This window comes from Stegodyphus dumicola, chromosome 11 (assembly GCF_044657685.1).
Source record: "Stegodyphus dumicola isolate Sdum_Otavi_A_Nest chromosome 11, ASM4465768v1".
Taxonomy (NCBI): Eukaryota; Metazoa; Arthropoda; class Arachnida; order Araneae; family Eresidae; genus Stegodyphus; species Stegodyphus dumicola.
Window position 1 is genome coordinate 94,681,747 of NC_140778.1, and position 15,979 is coordinate 94,697,725.

A 15,979-nucleotide genomic window follows, 5' to 3' on the forward strand; every position below is an offset into this window, starting at 1 on the left:
AGAGAAACAAAATGGGGTAATAGGAGTTGTAGAGTCGTTAGGTTTATCTGTGTCAAGAACGTGAAAAATGTTCAATGTTCTCCCCAGGATTCGAACTCCAGACCCCCTCCCAATAGGCGTCAAGTTTGCTTCCAGTTACACCACAAATGCGTAGGGAAAGGAGGGAGAAAATGACTTATACGGTTCCCCATTTTAAAAGACGACTGAGGAAGAGGGGACCCATCGCGAAATCCTGGTCATGGCGAATTGTCATCCACCAACTTTTTAGTTTGAGCGCCTCTGTGGAGTCATTTGGTTATTAAAGGAGGAAGAAAATACGTCATAGAATGAATGTAACAGTATAGTAACAGAGATACAGTAGAGTACAGTAGAGAATGTAACAGAGACTACGAGCTCAGTGAGAAAGTAAGAAACCTTAATGATCCGTTTTGGGCGACCATTAAATTCGGAAACCTTTCAGATTTTGTTTATGTTTTTAAAAGTTTGCTTTGATTTAGTAAACAGCTTTGTCGAAAGCTAAACAGCGAGCAATAATGAGGTTATAAGGTATACGGGTTTGAGAGGTTTTGTAAAGTATACGGGAATGATTTGATATCATCCGTTAGTACAGTGGATTTCACGATTGTCGTAAAGATGTTGATGATGAATCCAGAAGCAATCGACCTCCGCAGGTTCGAATGTAGAGAAAATCGAAAAACCTTCAAATTTGTTGCTTGTTACTGAAAAATTATTATGCGTCTCTTCAAGTCATAATGCGGAGTACTAAAGGCACAACTTACAAACTCGTCGAGGAGTATCTTAAAAAAGTGTTATCTAACTCATTAACTGCAGAACAGAATGAAGATCAAATTTTCAGATGTCAAGATTTGATCTAAATTGCACACATTAATCCTCATTTTTTCAAGAAAATTAAAACTGCAGATGAAACTTGGTATTTTCTTTTGTCTCAAGATTTGGCAGTCATCTGCTTTGACTGAGGAAAGTTCACTATGCTCGCAGAAACTTTGATTTAGGAAATTTCGGGCAAAGACTCGGTTGACAGTTATTGATTGTAAGTTATAATTCATCAGAAGAGATTTTCTGACTGACAAAGAGTGAACTCCGTTGGACAGACTTCGAAGAGAATTCAGCTAGTTAGGTCTGCATAACTTGAATTTAATAACTCGTTTCTGCTACATTATAATGTTTGTCACATAATTCTATTCCCGCCAAGCAATTTATAACAACGAAAGGAGCTCAGCTGTAATATTTTCCATCATACATGGCGCCTGCAGACTAATTGCTCTTCCTTAGGGTGCAGCCTCACTTTATAGGTTAGTATGGAAGTATACTTTCTATGAAGGTTAGTATACCTTCCATACTATCAAAATGCAATGTGGCATTTCATTTTGATAGTATGGAAGAGATCAGTAGAGACTTAATCACTACACAAAAAGACAAACTCTGCGAAAGAATCAAGCAGATGTAAGGAAATTGCATAGATCTTCAAGAATTATTTATTGGAGATTAAGAAAATAACATATTTTATTCTCTTTTCAATTTTGTATAAACTTATTCTTAAATTTTTTATGTGTAGTGTCACTTCATAGGTCATTATTTTAAGAGCAAGGAAGAGATTTACCAGCACTTTTCAAAAAGATAAATTCTGCAAAAAGAGTCAGACAGACGTAAAAGAATTGTATAGAGCTTCAGCAGTCGTTTATTGAATTAAACTGAATTTTGTATGAAATTAGTCTTAAAATTTTTTATGTGCAGTGTTATTTCATATGTCATTATTTTAAGAGTATGGAAGACATTCATCAGAGACTTAACCACTTTCAAAAAGATAAGTTCTGCAAAAGAATCAGGCAGATGTAAAGAAACTGTATAAAACTTCAAGAATTTTTTACTATAGATTAAGAAGTACTATTCCAAAGAATAGTACTTCGATGTTTACTGCTGCGAAAAATTGAAATATGACAAACTTCTGGGTATTTTACATGAATCTACCACCAAACACATAGGATATATTCTTGCTTAAATTTAGATTTTAAAACACAAATCTGTTGATATATCGATTCCTTTAATGGGAAGCGTTTTCATTTATTGCAGAATTCGATCGAATTTTTTATCCAATCATACCTAGCTTTTTTTTCTGGGAAATACTCTTTTATAATCTTTTTTAATTGAAAAATCTACTCTACTGTATAATTTTTCTCACTGTCATATCAATTCAGTTCTTTTTCTTTTAGAAAACTGTCAATTTTTGCAAATCATTGCACGTCATTCAATTTGAAGCATGATGACCACACGTTAATATTTAAAACTTATTTATAACTAATGGCACATTTTTTAGTTATTAAACACTAGTAAAGTAATGTTAGTGCTTTATGATTTTCTTTTCATGTTCTATTTTGGCTCACGGAACCCTCAAGTTGGATACGTGGAACTCCGGAGCTCCGTGGAACACAGTTTGAAGATCGCTACTGGGCTAAGCCTTTTGCCTCCGTAAGTTATCAGAATCACCTAGTGTCGTAAACGATCGTCTCAGAGAAGGTTTAGTATATAAATCAATCAACAATTATTTTCTAGATTTCGTTGAATCTAAACATTGCATGGTAATTAGCTCAAAGGGGCGAAGCGCTATTAATTTCGTTTTGGCATTTTGCGTCGTCCCCTATATAACGGCGTTTTACTTTTCAAATTCTTGTTACCAAATATATAACAATTTAAATATAAATATACATGAATATATGCATTGCAATATAAATAATTATAAATATATATAAATATATGCATTGCAATATAAATAAATATAAATATATAAAAATATATGCATTGCAATATAAATAAATATAAATATATGCCTTACATTATATTTAAAGAAATTAAATGATGAAGAATCTGCATGAATGTATATATGTCTCTCGCTCTGTGAACAAACGTTATCTAGAGCCTATGAACCTATAACTAGAGCCTATAATGTTGAATAAAGTAGTCCTCCACTCGAATATGTGCATCTGGAAGCCCAAATTCGGAATTTGGGATTTGTTTAATTATCTATTTCATATTTTGTAAAATTTAACGAATTTTTGCTTAACAAACTCAACGATTTCAAAGCGAACAATGGCAACACTGTACGGAAAATAAAAAATTTTTATATCCAGCGCGCGAGATTGTGTGTCGGAAATTCTAAACATACGCTCATTTTTAAGTTATTTTACGCGATATGGCTGTTAAATTGAATTTTATGGTTTAAGTGCGAAGAACATAATATTTAATAAATAAATCTGTCACACAAACCGTTAAAAAACGCCCCTTTGGGCGTAATATAAATTCTGAAAGCTTTCAGATTTTTCAGTAAAAAGGGGCAATTTGCCCAGAAGGACTATTAATTCGTTTCGGCATTTTGCGTCGATTCACTGCAAGCGTTGTTTCTCTTTCCAAATTGTTGCCACCATTATTGCCCTATATTATATTTAAAGAAACTAAATAATGAAGAATCTGTATAAATGTATGTATGTTTCTCGCAATGTGATAAAACAATGGTACTTTGAATACCACCCAATTTTGAATAACGTGATGCTCCTGCGAAAAAATATGGGCATTTGGAATTTGTTTTATTATCGATTTCATATTTTGATTTGAATTTAAGGAGTTTTTGATTAACAAACTGAAGGATTTCAAAGCGAGTAATGGCAACATTACACAGAAAAAAAAAAAAAAAAAAACATTTTTATCTCCAGCGCGCGAGATTGTGCATCAGAAATTCTAAAGATATACTCATTTTAAAATTATTTTACGATATTGCTCTTGTACTGAATTTTATGGTTTAAGTGCGGAGAACAAGATATTTAATAAATAAAGGTAACAGACAAAACGTTAAAAAATGTCGGTATAATATAAAATCTGAAAGTTTCTATATTCGCTTTTTAATCACTAAAAGGATTGATCACTCCAAGGAGATGAGTTATGAGACAATACTAGCAAGTAAAGTTAGAAGATCTCTTGGAATGTGTTGACACTTACTGCCAACTTTCCGACATTCTGTCCTTTTAGGTAATAGTAGAAGCTGAGGCACAAATCTTTACCTCCTGGAGGAAAGACCTCGCTTTCGAGGTCAGCTGTTCCACCTGGTGTTTTGTCATTTGTACTGACGACAACGTAGTTTCCTAGAGATGCAAAAACATTGTTAATGTTTTATGTGTCTAAACCACTTCGTGATATATCTGTGTAATGAAACTATCTAGTTTACAGACAAATTTTCGGAAAAAAATATTTTTATAGTTCTTGACTTTATTTTTAACAAAAACGGACATACAACGAAATCTTTCTTTACCTTTTTAACATGATAATTATATGCTTTTCTAACTTTAGTAAATATTGTAGCATTTTTCATATCTCAATATATTTATTTTTTAAGTTTTAAAGACGTATGAGTAATTTTTCTTCAACATGAATAATTTACTCGATATATTCATCTGAATCAGGGAAGAGAATAAAATATTGTTGAGTTCTACGGGTTCGTAGATTTGGAGTGATTGATAACAACACTCGATGAAGAATCAGAACACAATTTATTCGGAAGTAATTACTCCGGTCAGTTCCTAAAACACTTTTATAGTCTTCCCAACGACTACATTAAACACACTGAAACAATAAATAACACAGCTCTCAGGTTACAGCAATGAAGACAGCATCATAGTAAAGCACTAAAGTACAACTCCCGACTCGGTTCGGTCTCTCTCAAGCTAATCTCTGAACTCAAGTGACTGCCATTAAATTCAAGATACTTTTACTGAACTCAAGATACTCCTACTTCGCGTACAGGCAGGGTATAGATAGAGTTTAGCCTACCTTCAGAACATTCTCGAGGAAAACAGCCAAGAATGCGTTGTAGAATATTCTCGCTCCATCTAGTGCATATCACCAGTTGTGTTGCCATATGTCGCCAAATGGTCGATTTCGAGCCAAATTTGGTAACTCTGCCTTTTCTTACAATTTTCTGGCAACCCAAACCTCTTTGCAGGGAAGCTATGTTACCGCAGGTGAGCATTTCGTAACAATATTTTTAATAATCATTTCAATATTATGTCCTTACTTCAAACAATTGCATTACACTAAAAACTATTTTTATTCGTATCAATAAAAATTTCAACTTCTAATTAAAGAGACATTCAAAACTGTTATTTTGAAATTTTTCAATTTCTCGAATGCTCTTAAGTCTTAACATAATTGACCGATAAGGCGGAATATTTCAGGGTTGCAGCGATTTCTGCGTTCAAGGTCTAACGTTTTATTAACCAGTTTTTTTCCTTACCCTTTGTCAGTTGACTTTTATGAAAAAGTAAAATGATATACGAGTATGAACACAGCACCTGTTCAAAAAAGGGTGCAGACGGAGTCGTGCCAAGGAGATAGTTTAGCAACACATTTCTTCCCTTGACTGAGGTTACTGCATCTTGATTTGGAAGCAAACTAATGGTCCGCTAAACTAGCGGTCGCCAACCGGTGGCCGGTGAAAACTTTTTGATGGTCCGCCGAAAAATTGGGACATTACTTATATTTTTATGAAAATTCAGTTTAGAAAATGACGAGTAACAAAACCTATTATGGAATACGGATTATACTTTTCTAATGTTAGCTACTTCTTTTAGTGAAATTCCTTCTGAATTTAACGACTTTTTAGTTACTTTTGCAGGTGTATCTAGCGACATTTGAAAGTGAGAGTTGGCATCCACGGATATGCTGCTGTTATCAATAATAGCGCGGACTGGATTCTCTTTCCTTTTGAATTACAAACATATGCTATTGTTAATAACACAATTTTTCTCCGTATCAATAGGCAACTTGATGGATTTTTATGAGAACCATCTGCGTTTTTTTTAATTGCATCACTGGAAGTTTCCATTTTTGTTTTGTCTAACTGTTGATAGATTGCGCCATTGTTGAGAAAGTGATGATTATTATGTTTACAATAATTAAAAATTGGCGGCATAACACTTTCAGTTTATTCATATTGCTTTGCATTTGCCGGTTTGTTCTTGCTTTTTGTGAAGTGTCTTTTAAGTGACACGGAAATGTGAAGTGTACAAGAAGGTGAGATTTTTGTAATTTTCATGAAATTTTCCAATGTGAATAATGAAATGTGTGTATCAGTGAGATGTTAATAGTGTTTTAATTGTTATTCATAATCAGGGGCGTAGCCTGAAGAATTGCCATAAAGGCGTGCTGCTGAACACCAAATGTTTCGAAAATTATATTAACAAATGAAAATTAGAATTACATACATTGGAAAGTTGAGTATAGTTTTTTGCGTATTAATATGTTGTTTTTAAGGTCTGATTTAAGTTTTTTAATTTATATTAGTGGTCCTCCAAATATAAAATTATATATGCAGTGGTCTGTGAAGTTCTAAGGGTTGACGACCGCTGCGCTAAACAGTCTGATGTCATGCCTATATAAGAGGTATGCTTAAATTTTTATAAGCTATTGTTGTTATGCTGTGACAAATCTCACTTGTCTGACCTCATCAGAACAAGTCCACGAAATTTATCGTGGTAAGGACTACAAGATTATGTCTATAGTTGGCAAGAGCCTTTGGCACCATATAGGTAGGTGATAGTATGATTTTGCTCAATTCGACTCCAGTTTTCAGAGATTACACCCGGGAGGATGGGGCCGAAGGTCTTCCATCCTTTTCTCCCTGCCAGCAAACCACGCAAAAGGACTGTGATGGCTTCATGGTTCAATAAGGCACCATTTAACAAGTCGAAACGAGCATTTATTAAAAATATGGTTCAAAGCATAATAGTAAACTCAGAGCAGTACGTCGCTCCTACAGCATAGTGAAATCTACAACCATTCTCTTCTGAGGCTAACATGCATCTCTCATAAAATACATTAACCCTTCTTGGAGAAAAGCTACACGCGCCAAGCACGCTCTGTTGATCGCCAAACAGTCGCCAGATACTACACGGACTTTTCCGGCTCGCCATTTTTTAACAGCGCCCCCAAGTCACAAAGACAGTATACATTTACAAACACCACCCATGCCTTCTCCGGGATTTGAATCCAGGCGCCTCGGTACTGTAGTCACAGCCACTAAACTCTGTCGCATTTGGGTGCCTTTATAAGCTGTAAAATGCAAGTAAAAAAATTAGGTAAGTTAATTTTTCTTCAATAAATTCTTAATACGAATTTATTCAACACCCCTGTGTTCGAAAGGCATATCTCAGTCACTACTCGATACAGTTTAGAAACTGGAAAAGCGATTTAAAAAGAGGTAAAGAACTACTTTCATTATTTTTTAAAGACTTAATGGAATAATAACGCTTTACTGCGCCCCCCCCCCAAAAGAAAATAGGCTTAGATACAATTTATAAATTTTGCTTTGGCTCGCAGACTTGCCCACTAGTATGGTACATTAACTGTTAAAAAGCGGCTTTTTTTTTTTTTTTTTTTTTTTTTTAATGTACATTTTATAATCAGGGATAGCCAAGCATTTAGATTAGAGCTGGTTTCCTTTACTAACCCACGAATTAAAATATAAAATCTAAAATTGTATAAAATATAATTTTCTACGTTTCTATGTTATTTGAGATGCTAAGCTACATAAAATATCTTACCGTTTCCAGTTCCTAGTGTGTTATCGATGCTTGGACCTGTCTCCCTGTTTGCCTTAGAGTTACCTCTTTTCCTAATCCAAGTGTAATTGCCGTCACCATCAACCCAAGTGCACTTACCCTCTTCGAAATCACAAGAACCTGTAATAAAAAAAGGGACTTGTGAATGATACTGTATGAGTACTGTTGCATGCGTAAGGGTTCGTAATAAATTGAACTCACACAGAACTGATAATACCTTGATAAAATATATTTTCTCAAAAGGAAAACTTTACAGTTCTGAAAGTTTCCACAAAAATTAATAAGAACGTTAAACACAATGCAATGCAAAGCCCATTTGAAGTGCGAAGCTCACGCGGAAGTACTTCAATACACGATGCCGACTTAGAACTGAAAAATGACAAACTGATGCTCTCTCCGGTCTTATATAATTTTCGCCCGGCCGGCGAGAAATCTCTAGTATCTTCTACTTCCCAAAATTAGTGGAAGGCATATGAGGACCAGGTACGGTTACAGTTATACGTAGGGATCAATTACATTTTTTTCAATTACAATGCAATAAGAGTTATCAAGGGAACGAACCAAAATGCCGTCAAATGGTAGCAAACTTGTTGATAAAAATTTGGCTCCAAAAAACATCGCCAGCTTGGCGATAATTGTCTATTTACATCGATGTTAAATAAACTTGCCTTTTTAATTTTTTTGTTGCGTGCTTCCGGGTTCATAACAGATTGAATGCACACAGCTCTGATGATAGGTTGATAACATTTACTTTATGAAAAGAAACACTTCAGAGCCGTGGAACTTTCAGCAAACTCTTCACAATATCACAGCGCACAATGAGTAGTTACACGTCAAACTACTAAGAATGTTAAACATAACAGAATGCAAAGCGTATCTAAAAGACAGTGCTCTCCAGATTTGCTCTCAGCTAACAACTGCAACAACTACTAAGAGAAAATGCTCTATCCGTTTTTATATAGTTTTTACCCGACTTCAGAAATATTTCTAGTACTTTCTGCTACTTGGAATCATTGAAAGGCAGGCGGAATACTGTTTCAGAGCATCCAAAATCAATTACAGTTTTTCAGTTGCAATACATATTATAGTGATACGGAGCCTGAATCAAAGTGTCGCCGATTAGTCGCCAAATTTCGCTACTTTAACCGATATTTCGCCAAATTTGGTGACAAAATTAATCGCCAAAACTGTTACCAGTTTGCCGATATCTCGCCAATTTAGCGAGATAGCCATAACGTTAAACAGATTTGCTCTCGTATACTTACATTTTTCGGCAAGCTTTGCTTCTTTAGATTTTCATGTTACGGGGGTCGAAGGAGAACTCTGCGAAGCTACTGGCTAGGATCTTTACCTAGGCAGTCTCGGCCACGGGGGTATAAAATTTATGAACTTGGTGGTTCTGAAGGCTCTGGGAAAGGTCACTTATTGGCCGGCCTCGGAGTCTGGCACGTCCTAGCGCGGCGTGGTACTAGTAGCCCGGGGGTTTTCCCCCGGGTTCGCTGGGTAATGTCCCGCTGCGACGGGCTCGCCCAAGTGACTGGTAGGAGCATTTGACGATCGGTGCTGCCTGGTGTCTTATCCAGGTGGTGCTCTGCTCCCTTGTAGGGTAATGGTGGAGGTTGAACCTCCACGACGTGCCCAAAGGGGAAGTAGACCTGCAGTGTTATTGAGTTCACGGAGCAGGACAGCCTATACTATTATTATTATACAAAAGAAATACAACAATTTCACGTACAATTTCACAAAAATTATCTTTTTCGATTTTCTGACGATAAAATTAGTTGAAAAAACCGGCGAAAAGAAACTATGGTAAATAAAAGTCAGTTGTTTTAGATTTTGCAATAAACATTTAGTTTTAGCATACCTGCTTCAGGGCAACTTCCTGGAAATAGTTTGATATCGTCTACTGCAACGAGTGCTGGGAGGTTGCTCTTTATACCGGCAGTAAATGCAATCTATAAACGAAATTATTTATTAATATCACATATTATAAGTTTGCGTTTCTTATTCATTTTATGAATTACAGATAGTAGTAGAAGAAAAGCAGCATAAAATATATGTAACCATAATTGTTTTACCCCTTCTCATCTAAGTAAGATAAGAATTTCAATTACGTCCATGCACTTAAAATGACGTTTAATAGCATTGTTAATGTTTTAATCTCACATTTTTTTTTGTACATAAGTTTCAATTGTAATTTAAATGTTGAGTTGTAAGAGCTTTCTGAGCTGCCAATCTCGTGAAACTTACAATTTTTTATGAATTCTGACATTTTTATTTTCTCGTACTAAAGAAGTATTGTAATCGAGAAAAATTGTGGGTATCATACTTCAACGAAAATATCCATTTTGACTATTTTCAAATCCAGTTCAACAATGTTTTGGGGTGACATCCGAACGTACGGACAGAATAAAGGACTCTTTTTCTCAAAACAGATTGTCAAATGGATTTAAAAGGGGTTCAGAAAAGGTATTTTCGTGGTGTCTGTACGTATGTATGTATCTCCCATAATTCAAAAACGAGTAGTCGTATAATGTTACAACGTTGAAATTTTGCATATAGGACTGCTATAACATAAGTGGCGGAAGAGCCGTACTGGCCCACGGCCTGCAGTGACCCTATTCTGCTTTCTTGACCATTTGGACTCCGGAGGACATCAGCATATGCCCTGGACAAGTGATCGGCTTGTCGTAGAATCCTGGTGTTTAGTTCCCAAACAAACTCGGTACTCATTTTATCGATCCGTGCCCACCAGCGGCCGAGCGGTAAAATCGCTGAACACTGGTAGTTCGGTCCGAGGTTCGAATCCCGCGAACGGGCTGGCTGCATGGGCGTTTTCGTGGTTTTCCCCATGTGTAACGTGTATACGAGCCAGTTTCCCTTAGAAAATCCTCCACGAAGGCATCCCTCCCCTTAGGCAGATAGCCCTAGTGTGCTTTGCCATAATTTAATACACACACACATTTTATCGATCCACTTAGGGGATCAAAGGCTGAATCAGTCCAGACCGAGTATCGAACCTCGGAGATGTGGTGTAGCTGCGCGACGCGCTATCCACTTGACCATGGGCGGTCAAATATATATAAAATAAAAAAGAGAATTAAAAACTGACACACATGCTTGAAATGTCGTGAGGTTTTATTGAAAGCAAAGTGCATACAGATGGCCCTTCCTATGATGGCAAAAGCAATAATTAGCGTAACTATTCATTTTTACCAAAGACTATGTAACAAATGTCAGCAAATGTCAGTTACTTCTTTGTAACAAATGTCAGCCGTCATTGATCAACAATACCTGTAGTCGAGGCACAGCGTTGTGAACAGCACTGTATAGCATATGGTGAGAAATTGCCGTCGGATGTTGTCTTTTGCATCCCTAATGAGGTCGAACGATCGCGGTAGACTTGCGATTTCAGGTAACTCCAAATCCAGTAATCATATGGATTGAAATCTGAAGACTTGACAGCTCAAGCACGATGGAAGTGGCAGGTCAGCACGTGATCCTCCCCAAACGATGTGTGCAAAAGATCTCTGACACCTCTAGCAATATGGAGGTGGAGCTCCATCCTGCATAAAAGTCATACCTTCCAACAGGTGTTTATCAGCCAGACTAGGGATGGTGCGATTATGTAACACAGGGTTTCTTAAACAGCGGGTAGCGACCCCCTTGGGGGTCGCGAGACCTGCAGCAGGGGGCGCCAAAAATTTTAGCAGTTTTGATATTTCTTTAACTTATTATAATAATTTTACAATTACCAAATATTTTTACACAATGTATCTGAAAATAGATAAAGACAATACAGACATAGAAAAAACGAAAACGTTTCGACGCATTCTTTTTATAATCCAAACGTTCATTTTCCTTGCTTTGCACGTGACGCTGTCATTTCGTCTGTTACTTATTTAAAATTTTTACATTGTTTTATGTCTTAAAATTAGAAATTAAAGTTAATGATTGCAATAGTATATTACAGTACAAGTGAAAAAATTGACAGTTTCACTCACGCGTGTGTTGGATTTGCGCAATACTTATGAGGTCCCACAGAATTTTTGTAAATATTATGGGGCGTTGGGGGGAGTCGCAAAAGAATCTCAGTGATCAAAAGGGGTCGTGACTGAAAAAAGTTTAAGAAACCCTGATGTAATATATCAGCGTACCACTAACTTTTTTTTTTTTTTTACTTTCAATAAATCGTATGTCATTTAAAACAGGTGTGTCAATTTTTACCTCTCCACCTACATTATTCCATGAATTATTGAGTTTTGAAATGTTAACGACTTTGAAGTCACCCTGTGTATTGATATACGTGATATATATATACACCAACTCTGTTAATCGGCTCCGTGAGCTCAGTTTTTTTTTCCTCACATGTTGGTAAATTGTGCATTTTTTGCTTTAAATGTGAATGAATTATGTTGCTGTCGTGTTCCGGTTAAGGTTTTTATGCCTTTAGTTAATCTGCATGCAACAGCTGTAGAATTATGGAGCTAAGGCTAAGGAGGCCAACATTCGTTTACATTTGAAATTAACATTGTACTTTATTGTACTTATTATTATTAGTAGTAGTAGTATTTAATATTCACTTTCCCCTCAAAGTCAATCCAAGGTTATTATCGTTTTCCTCTCAGTTTTGACGACCTCTTTAAGTCAAAAATCGTGATATTTGATTTATAATGGTGAGAATATTTGATTTTATTACCCAGTAATTTTTTGATATCTCTGCCTTGGCTTCCGCGTACGTCCATACTCTGTGTCTCGTAGTGTTCTTCGCTTTTGTCACTAATATTGTGCCTAAATGAAAAACATACAGTATTTAAATCATAAAAAGGGCAGTGAAGTTTAAACTCAAATGTGATGCCAACATAGATTTCTATTAAATAAATTAAGCAGTTTTATTTAGCAATCAAACAACAAAAATCAGCGTTATATTTAGAAATTTTCCAGGACTGGTTTCGATGGTTTGACTACCGAACAATCCTCCTCAGCTGTCAAAGTGCAATTATTTAGGCCTAAATTAAAAGTACTTTTTTTTTTTAAATTTTAGTGAAACTAATCATATAAAATATATTCTAATCACATAAAAGAATAATTCCCGCATAGAATCCGATAAATAATATGATATTCGAATTATGTATCATAATATTTATGGAATTTTATGAGGGAATTATCTATTTTATTAAAAATAATACATTAATAATTACCTATAAAAATTATTTTGTATTGAAATAATTATACTTACGATCTTGTAAAAGAGGTTTAACCACAACAGAAAATGTAATTTACTTCGTATAGAAATTTTCCACTACTGTGAACAGAGATCATATACTGCAAGCTGAAGAATGATATACTAAAGAAGAAATTTACATAACACACACTTTATTCCCGTTATCAATATTAAACGACAAATTTTCTTTACCATCATATGTGACATGCTCGAAATGTTGTCCTCTTTTCTTCATGAGCACTTTTTAAACGATAAAGTCGCTACCAAGAAGATGTTGCGCAATTTTTGGTGTTTTTATTGTAATGTTTTCCGAACGATGAATTGCCATTCTTCGCTAATCAAATAGAGGGCAGCGAGATAACAGCATTTGAAAAGGAATTGCGTTTAAGCACACGAATATCAGTATTCAATTTTTAACCGCAATCTGCACTAGATTTGAATGTACACTTTCGTATCTAATATTAGAATGCTATCTGATGGTGTATGGTTCTTAGAAAACTTATTTTTAAAATACACATGCTCACTGTGCCGATATAAAATTTTAAAATTAGGCAAACAAGAAAACTTATGCTGGAGTAAATTTTGTAAAAATATTACGTATATCAGATTTGAGCCCTCTCCCTTTTAGGAGGAAATGCTTGTCTAGAAATGGAGAAAAAATAATTCCTAGCATCGATTAAATCTCCATGACATATCAGATAACCGAAAATTGTCATGATCAAGACAGTAATGTACACAAGAGTAATTTAGGTATCAATTACGCGTGCAACATCGTATATCAAGACATTTTAACTTATTTCCTCTAAATTTTTGAGCTTGTGAGGAATAACAGCATTCCAACTATATATGCTCTTAAAGTCCCTCTAGCAGACGGAAAACCGTAATTCGATTCCCGATGAAAGTGCAATTAACATTTTCAAGCGTTCCGTTTCGGACAACTTAACAGTCTCCACAATTTTCGATGATAGATCGATGATGAATTGTAATTCGATTCCCTATGAAAGATCAATTAATTTTTAGGTGCCTTGCCCCGGACAATTTAACAGTCTCCACAAATTCCGATGATGTTTTCGATGATGAATCGTAATTCGATCCCGATGAAAGATCAATTAATTTTTAGGTGCCTTGCTCCGGACAATTTAACAATTTAACAATCTCTACAAGTTCCGATGATGGATCGATGATGTTTTAGATGATGAATCGTAATTCGATTACCGATGAAATATCAATTAATTTTTAGGTGACTTGCTCCGGACAATTTAACAGTCTCCACAAGTTTCGATGATGGATCGATGGTGTTTTCGATGATAAATCGTAATTTGATTCCCGATGAAAGATCAATTAAATTTTAGGTGCCCTGCTCCTGACAATTTAACAGTCTCCACAAGTTCCGGTGATGGATTGATGATGGTTTTGGTGATGAATCGTAATTTGATTCCCGGTGGAAAGGCAATTAATTTGTAAATGCCCCGTACGGGACAATTTAACAGTGTTCACAGAAATCGATAATCGATTAAGGAACCCATTCAAACCCATTTGCCAAAATATTGCTCTTCTTTTAGTAATACATAATAACTCTATTCATAATTGTACTTGAAAGTTTTCTTAACACTCTTTCAGTTTCAATTTGTGTACATTATCAAACAAATTTAAACGTTCTGAACATTGAATAAAGTATATAAAATTGTTGAAGAAAGTAATTTATTTTGAGATAAGTGAAGAAACAAATTTCTGGTCACAAACAATAAGAACAATATGTACCATTGTCGTTTTAATTCATATGTGCTGTACAGAAAAGTAATATAATTTCAAACTTCCTTACACCCAGTACTGTGTAGTTGAATATCAATAGACAGGTGAATGCAGGGCCCGGACACCCGGACAGCTTAATATGACAAATCGGGTGTCGTCCGGTACCCGCACCTATTTAGAACAACACAACCCTGGCGACTTCCTGAAAGGGCTGCATCGGAAATATATTAATGGAGAATATGTGGTATTGACGTGGCCAAACAAGGGCGTGTGCATATATATGCTTCAGTATACAATTAATAAAAAGTTTCATACATAGGTACATTGGTGGTATAGGTACATTGGATACATATGTATATTGGTCTAAGGGGTTAATGAGATATGCAAACAATAAACACTTATACATTAAAAGAAATGAAACACTGACGCAACTGGCGCAATAATGCAGAAGATGACAATTAATGAATACACGTAATCGTGTGTCATCCTATATGACTATACATAAACTACTAGAAATGATATGCATAAACACATACAAATGATGGCGATAAATGAAAACACATAATCATACATTATTCTACTGGACTATACACACATCAATAAAAATGATACATACACACCTATACGTTGACAGAAATGATACACTGAGAATGAAAATTGTGTATCAGTGTGAACGATGACAATTAAAGGTTACACATATTCGTGTATTACCTTACTTGGCTATACATATATATTAGTACAAATGATACTTTTAAAGACTTATACATTAATGGAAATGAAATACTGAAAATGGCACTTATACATTATACGATAGATGAAGAATAATGGCAACACGTAATCGTGTATCATCCTAAGTGGCTATACATACAGTAATAGAAATGATACACTTATACATTAATATACATTTACATAAAGGATAGGGTTGTGGTTAAGCCGAATCACACAAGTCCTGGCCTAATGCTTGCAGTCTGTCCATAATACTTTTGAGTTTTTTAAGTACCGCTGATTGGCGAATGAAGAATCTTTCATAGGCTGGATCTGTGTTGTAAAACGGCATGTGCCACTCTCATGTTAGTGGGCAGAAGGTGACATAATGGTCCGGGCTACCTGGCTGGCCACACACACAGATGTTGGTGTTTGTTATTCTTCGCTCTAGAAAATAATCGGGGAATGGACCATGACCCGTTATAAATCTGGTGATGTGTGGCTGAGATATCTGTCTCTCAAGGCTGACTTTGTGAGCGAATTCGTAGGTCCTTCTTCCTTGCGGAATAGAATTCCACTCTTCCTGCCATTGCTTGAGTGCGGCGTTTAGAACAGCGTTCTTTACATAGGATTTTGGTAATTTTATTGCCAGTTGTTCCGCATCGAGATTGCT

The 15,979-nt window shown here is 35.5% G+C and overlaps 1 protein-coding gene across 2 annotated transcripts in view; it reads right to left on the reverse strand.

Moving 5' to 3' along the window:
* The window catches only part of LOC118194239 (MAM and LDL-receptor class A domain-containing protein 1-like), a 458,361-nt gene that overhangs the window by 385,140 nt on the left and 57,242 nt on the right, over positions 1 to 15,979 (reverse strand). The window contains exons 7-10 of one of the 2 annotated variants that reach the window (XM_085827015.1): positions 12,325 to 12,416; positions 9,490 to 9,580; positions 7,608 to 7,745; positions 4,009 to 4,151 (exon numbers count right to left, since the gene is read on the reverse strand). In XM_085827015.1, coding sequence (XP_085683141.1) covers positions 4,009 to 4,151; positions 7,608 to 7,745; positions 9,490 to 9,580; positions 12,325 to 12,416 — 464 coding nt within the window. Of the gene's footprint in view, positions 1 to 4,008; positions 4,152 to 7,607; positions 7,746 to 9,489; positions 9,581 to 12,324; positions 12,417 to 15,979 lie in introns of those variants that run through there. The other variant, XM_085827016.1, reaches the window with a different exon arrangement.